We start from the raw sequence: 7,007 nt of genomic DNA, 5'->3' as shown, positions 1-7,007 counted from the left end.
TGTTAATGCTAATGCTAATATTAATATTAATAGTAATACTAACTAATAATAATAGTAATACTAACTAATACTAAAACTAATACTAATATTAATGCGAATGCTAATAATATTAATGCTAATACTTCAAGAATACATAAGACATATTACAATCACATTAATTAATTACCTCTAGCCTGAAAAAGGATATTTATGGAATTTTGGCCTTGCCTTTAATTGTTTGAATTTTTTTAGTGCGATATTCAATTATTATTGTGTTATTGAGTAAGAAAACTTTGATGCCGTTTTTTTCAACATGGAATAAATAATATTACTGACGTAATTTTAGATTATCATAGATTTCTTATATAATTAAAAACTAAATGTCACTAATAACCATAGCTCGAAGTGATTAAAAACCTATTATATTTTATTGTATTGAAGAATTTAATTGTATTAACTTGAAAAGAGGTATTTAGGAATAATAAGATATGCATATATGATTTGATATGCATGCACATATCTATATAGTAAACTTATGTACCCATTAAAATGAAACATGCGTTTAAAATTTATAAAATAATAAATTATTTCCACAATATCTGTAAAAATATAAATATAATATATATTTAACATAATTTTAAAGATTTTATCGCACCTCTTCGTTGTCGATTTTACACAAAGAATGTGTTATATACAAAAAGTTACACCGAATAAAAAATCATGTGAACCAACAAAAGATAATTGATATAAATATAAATTTAGAATATCTTCCAAGAATTGTGAAGATGGTAATCGTTTCCTTATATAAGCTTTTTGTTTAACAATAATATTATGTAGTGCTCATCATAGTCATCTAATTCAAATAATAAGCACTAATTTTGCGATTATAGTGGTTCAACTATTAAAAAAAGGGATAATTAGCAAGACCCCCCCCATCTAGGAAAATGAGTTAAGAAAACACCCCCTCTTAAAAATAATTAGAGAAACCCCCTAGATAATTTTTAACCCAATTTATATTTTCTTAATTCCAAAAACACCCTCACTTTTATAAAAGCCTGTTTTGGTCACGTTTCACGCCTCTGTGTCAAACCCCTGTTTTTTTTTGTGCTTTGGTTATCACTGTGTCAACGGCGACTGACGTGGAGACGTGGAACGGGGACTGAGGTGGCGACGTGGCGGCGGCGACGGCGACGGAGATTGAAACAGACGAGGAAGTTAATTGCACATACGGCGACGAACATTCAAACATACGGTTCGTTTTTTTGCTACTGATTTTCGAAAATAGTTTTTTGTCGATTCTGTAATGTGTTTTAGTGTTAAAATGATCACGTTCGTTTCGATTTTTCAATTTGTTGTTGTTTTTGCTTGTTACGTATATGTTTTCGCCCGTAGTGTGGTTTTGATGATCCGATCCTAATTTCCAGTCGTTTTTGTGCTAAAAGTCGATGTAAACAGAGCCTCTGTTTGTTCATATGTGTAATTATGTTAAATTGGTCCGTTTTTTGTAGCTTCTATGTGTAAACAGAGAGAGCTTGATTTGTTTGCTATGTAATTGCATAGTCGTTTTAATATGCGCACAGTCGATTTACTGTGTTTCTTTACTGTACAGATGTATGTCTCACACATAATTTTGTTGAGGTTTGGATGCTTAATTGCAATTAAAAGGTGTTCGGAATCTTTGAATTTAGAAGAGCTGGTGGAATTTGTCATTCTTAAATGGAAACAGCTGAAAAAATGTAATATTACGTTAACGTATATCCTTGCGGATTACGGTGAGTGTATTCTGTCGGACGATGATGACATGTTTTCGATGTTTGATATGATGAAATTGTTGTCATTAGAGTGTATCGAGGTTATTGTGAAAGAGAATAATCGGTTTCTGGTGGGTGCAAATCCTTCATGTGTTGACCATGTTCAATTACCCGTAACACAGTACAATAGGAGTGTGGTTGTGAATGAGATGAATGTTGAGGGAGTCGTTGACACTTCGGTTGGTAAGAAATTGTTGAGTGCTGAGTGGGTTCATTTGATTAAAGAGGTAGGACAAGTTTTTTTGGGTGGAGTTGATGAATTTAGAAAATGCTTGATTAAGTTTTCGGTTGAGATGGGATTTGAGTTTGCGTATGTGAAGAACGAGTCGTACAGAGTGACTGCTGAATGTAGATTTAAACATGAGGCTCAGTGTTCGTGGAGGATTCATGCTTCTATTTCTAAATCGAATGGTTCTTGTTACATTCGTAAGTACAACAAAGAGCATCAATGTGGCATGTTTTTTGGTACTGTAAGTAGAAGGAGAATGACGTCGCGTGTCATAATTGATTTGATAGAAGGTGATATCAGGGCAATGCCAGGTATTACGCCCCGTGAGGTTCAAAAACAGGTGAAGGAAAAATTTGGCGTTGAGATTAGTTATTTTGTTGCGTGGAAATCTACTGATGCGGGTCGAAATAGGATTTTCGGGGACCACAGCAGCTCGTATGCATACCTGCCGTCATATTTTGCTGAAGCTGAGAGGACGAACCCCGGAAGCATATTCAATTTGGATATTGATGAGTCCAAGCGAATTTTCCGCCGATGTTTTTTTGCCTTTGCAGCTTGCTTGGTAGGATTCAAGTCATGCCGCCCCGTGGTGATGCTTGATGGGACTTTTTTGAAGGGTAAGCACAAGGGGATCCTGTTGAGTGCTATTGGGAAAGACGGTGATGAAGGTAAACTGTGAACATGCAATATTAATGCACAGTCGAATAGTATATGCATAGTCGATTAATGTTTTCTGTTTTTTTTTTTTTTTTTTTTGGTAGGTCTGTTTCCTATTGCTTTTGGAATTGTAAGTGAAGAAACTGATTGTAACTGGTCTTGGTTTTTGAACCAATTTCGAGATGCTGTTGGGACTGACCGGTCGTTTATTTTTGTTTCTGATCGTAACCATGGGATTCTTGAAGGAGTTAGGCAAATTTTTCCAGATGCTTTACACGGCTACTGTTACAAACATTTGACTCGCAATTTGCAGCACAGGTTCAGGGGTGTTGCTCCAAACTTTCGTGACGCGGTACTGGCACAGTTTGCAAATTGTGCTTATGCGGTTACGAAGGAAGATTTTGCCCGCTGTATTCAGAAGTTGAGAGCTACTGGTGGCAAGAAAGTGTGCAATTTTTTAGATGGTATTCCAAAGGAGAAGTGGGCAAATGCACATTTTGAGGGTCTGAGGTATGGTCAAATGACATCGAATGGGTGTGAGTCGTGGAATTCTCAGGTAGGCGATGAACGGTACCTGCCTATTACTAGCTTGATTGACGGGATTAGAATGTTGTTGATGGAGCAACTTAGTGATCGATTGGGGGATGGAAATAGGTGGACAACTGTGCTGACCGAGTCCGTTGACAAAAAAATGAGACAGCTAGTTGATAAAGGGAGGACATGGGAACGTAAAAAGTCGTCGGAAACTGTGTATGAAGTTTTATCGACGCCGAATGCTGTTGTGGATCTGCGAGAGAGAGTGTGTTCGTGTAAGCTTTGGCAAATCAACGGGCTTCCATGTGCACACGCTGCTGTTGTGATTTTCTTAGAAATAGGTGGTGGTTACGAATATATTGATAAATGGTTTCATAGATCAACTTTTGTCCAAAGTTATTCTGGTTCAGTTGTGCCGTTTGTTAGACTGGATAATGACATTGCAGATAGTGACATTGGGCCACCTGAGTATCATCCATCACGTGGCAGGCCTAAACGGAAGAGGATCCCTTCTAATGGGGAGTTTACATCTCGGAAAATGAGATGCAGCCATTGCAAAGAAGTTGGGAATCATAACAAGAAAACATGCCGGAAATGATTTTATTATTCTTCAACTTTACGATTTTTTCACAATTTTTATGCTGTTTTTCCACAAAATACAGTGGGGTTTTATTCTGTTATTGAACTGCATAGTCGATTAGTGAAACAATAATAGTCGATTAATGAAACAATATATGGGTTCATAGTTTTAAGATTTTTTTTTAGCAGTTTGTGTTCTTTTTGAACTTGTGTTTTTATTGTGGTTTTATACAGTGGGACAAAATGTTTTTTTATTGTGGTTTTAGATTTTTTTCACAAGGGATCAAAATTGTGTCAGCAGGGGACAATTTTTATTCTGTTTTTTTGTACTACGTAGTCGATTAGTGAAACCTGATAGTCGAATAGTGAAACATTATATGTGGTTCACAGCTTTAAACATTATATGGGTTTTATGATTGTGTTTTTGTGAACTTGTGTGTATTGTTTTTTTAGTGTTATAAATGGGGACAAAATGTTTTCAGTGATACATAAATTTCAATACATAAATTCATGAATCACAAGTTCACAAAAACATGTTTCTGAATAGTTAAACAAGAATAGTCGAATAGTCGAATAGTTAAACAAGGATAGTCGATTAATAAATCCTACATGTTCTGAAATCAAGAAAGAATATTAGACATTACTAGTTTTTTTTCAACAAATCATAATTTTCAATAAGCTCTCAAGCATTCCTTGCTGGTTTGGTGTAGTATTTGTCTCCACCATACTTTAAGAATGTGTCCACGATGCCCCCACGCAGCTTTGGTATTTCTTTCTTCATGTCCTTGGGGGTGTCGAGTGGATGTTGTAAGAAAAGTTGCTTGATCAGGTACAAGACAAATAGGCCACAGTCTCTTCCATTATTTTGCTGCGGGGAGGATATCACGTCAACAACAGGCATGTCAAAGTTGACGTCTATGTTGTACTTTGCAGCTGACAACTTCATTGCTTCCTTCTGTTATAAGCAACATGAAATTTAGAGTTAATTGTAAAGTATCAATCAAATTTTTTTCTTTTTAAAATATTATGTTTTGTTTTGCTAACCATGTCTAATGCGTCGATAAAATATTTGTCGGAAGTGGAATCCATGTCATCATTCTTCCTTCTCGGACGCAACGAGTTGTAGTAACTCCATGTTTCTTGCAGTCTGTCGAAAACAAGCAGAGTGAAGTGGTTGGCCACCTTGTTTGGATTTGTACCTGAATGCAACGGGAATATAATGTATCTGTGATCGTCCAAGTTCGGGGGTAGCTCAAACGTTCTGTCCGGTCTGTTTGGGTGCCTAATGTCATTCTGTGAAACAATATTTATATATATATATATATATATATATATATATATATATATATATATATATATATATATATATATATATATATATATATATATATATATATATATATATATATATATATATATTAGTGTTTTGCGAACAAACATAATGTGATTTTTTTTGATTAGTTTGCAATTCAACTGTCTTACCAGAAGCAAACATGGGAAAACATAGCTTTCCCCACTGAAGTCAGGATGGGCTCCACGTTTGAATTTGCCGTTTGCTTGCTCAATCATCAAAATCTCACAGAAGGAGTCTAACGGCTTTTTTTTCATGAAAAGATAACAGAGCAATTAATATTATATTGCATTTATTAGAATAATTCTTTATAATTTAACTTACTGCGCTGTAGATCATTTCATTCCTTATGATGGTGAACAAGTCTTCAATCTGCACAAATTTTTTGCCATCTGCACTCCTCCAGTACAGCCGTCTGTACAAAAAACAAGTAGATTTTTAATTGACTATGGCTTATAAGTGATAGTCGATTAATATTCATATAACACAGTCGATTAATACAAAGAGTTACTTACCCCATTTTATCCCCAGCTGTGGTTGCTATGAAATTGAGCAGTTGCTGGCCAGTCTCTGACATCTGCTTGTAGGCTGTGTAATTCTTGTATGTTTTTGCAACTTTCGAAACTGTTCTAGGTGAGACGGTGGATTTTTTTGATCGTGTGCGCCCAGCGACAACGGATTTGGGTTCAATTTCTTCCATAAACTCGTTCACGGCATCATCAAACTGATCGTCATCTTCTTCAGCGGGGTTTTGCTGCGGCGGTCTAGATTGTAAGGCAGTTGTGAGTTCTTTTATTATTTGTTCTTGGTCTTGAACTTTGCTCCGGAGTTTAGCCTCGTTCTGCTTGTACAATTCCACTGCCGTCATTAGATCAATCATCCCGAGGTCCTTTTCATCCATGGCAGTTAGTGGCAACTGCGAGAATTCTTCTCCATGGGTTGATTCTGGTCCCGTCTGAGTGGGAGAAAGGAGCATGAACGATGGACAGTCATCCATTCGGGGGCTGCCATCTGGTGTATGGATGGTGTCGGTTCGGCTCTGTTTTTCTTTCTCTTCAATTTGAGCACGGAGATCGTTGTTAGCCTGTTGTAACTCTTGATGCTGCTCTGTGAGAGTCTTCATATTGGCCTTGAGTTCATCCATTTGTTCGTTCAGCACCGCATTTGTTGCACCAAGAAGATCATTGTCAGTTTTCAATTGGTAGTTCTCTGCCAATAAATCAATGGTTTTTACGATCTCATCCGTGAGTTGATCTTGCGTCTGTTGCAGCGTTGCTGCCGATGATGTTGGACTAAGTTTTTCCACCTCTGTTTTTCTTGCTAGCTGCTCATTGAGTATGTTGTTTTGTGCTTCCAAGTCTTCCGTCATTTTCTGGAACTGTAGCGCGGTCACAGTCATTGCAGCAAGGTCCGCGGACAGCTTGACGTTTTGCGCCTCCTTCTCTTTCAACTTTTTCATGAAGTTATCTGGAATCCTGTTTATCAATGCAGCAAGTGGTGTGTCTTCATCTAACATTTGATCCGATTCTGCATCCCTCTTGCGTTTGCCAATACGACTGTCAGCATTGCCCGCATTGTCTTCTGTGTCTTCTTCCAAATCATAATCGACGTGCTCTTGATCCTGCATTGTATAGATTTGTGACTCTCTTTCCCTTATGACGAGCTCATGGTCGTCAATATCGGCGTCAAGTATGTCCCTGATAGCTAAGTTCTCAAGTTTATTGCCGAGGGTTGGGAGATGCCATTTTCGGAACCTTGGGAATGCATTTGGTTGTAAAGGCTCAATCAGTTTAATCCTCTCACAGATCCAGAACTACAAAAAGAAAGATTATATTAGTAAATATCTTAATCAGCTATTTTATAAACA

General features: G+C 36.8%; 1 protein-coding gene across 1 annotated transcript; it reads left to right on the top strand.

The window, feature by feature from the left end:
- Window positions 1–889: 889 nt before the first annotated feature.
- On the top strand, window positions 890–3,964 carry LOC105952335 (uncharacterized). Its single transcript, XM_088814089.1, has 3 exons — window positions 890–1,231; window positions 1,589–2,687; window positions 2,781–3,964. The coding sequence occupies exons 2-3, from the start codon at window positions 1,589–1,591 to the stop codon at window positions 3,806–3,808; spliced, it is 2,127 nt and encodes a 708-aa protein (XP_088670215.1). The 5' UTR covers window positions 890–1,231; the 3' UTR covers window positions 3,809–3,964.
- The last annotated feature ends 3,043 nt before the right edge of the window (window positions 3,965–7,007 follow it).

The sequence above is a fragment of the Erythranthe guttata genome, chromosome 14 (genome assembly GCF_056151865.1).
Source record: "Erythranthe guttata isolate IM_541 chromosome 14, IM_541, whole genome shotgun sequence".
In the NCBI taxonomy this organism is placed as follows: domain Eukaryota; kingdom Viridiplantae; phylum Streptophyta; class Magnoliopsida; order Lamiales; family Phrymaceae; genus Erythranthe; species Erythranthe guttata.
This window is presented reverse-complemented; position numbering and strand designations above follow the sequence as displayed.

Coding starts and splice junctions, on each gene's coding strand:
- LOC105952335 (XM_088814089.1), top strand. CDS start 1,589: ATGTATGTCTCACACATAATTTTGTTGAGGTTTGGATGCTTAATTGCA. Junction 2,688..2,780: donor TGGGAAAGACGGTGATGAAG/GTAAACTGTGAA, acceptor TTTTTTTGGTAG/GTCTGTTTCCTATTGCTTTT.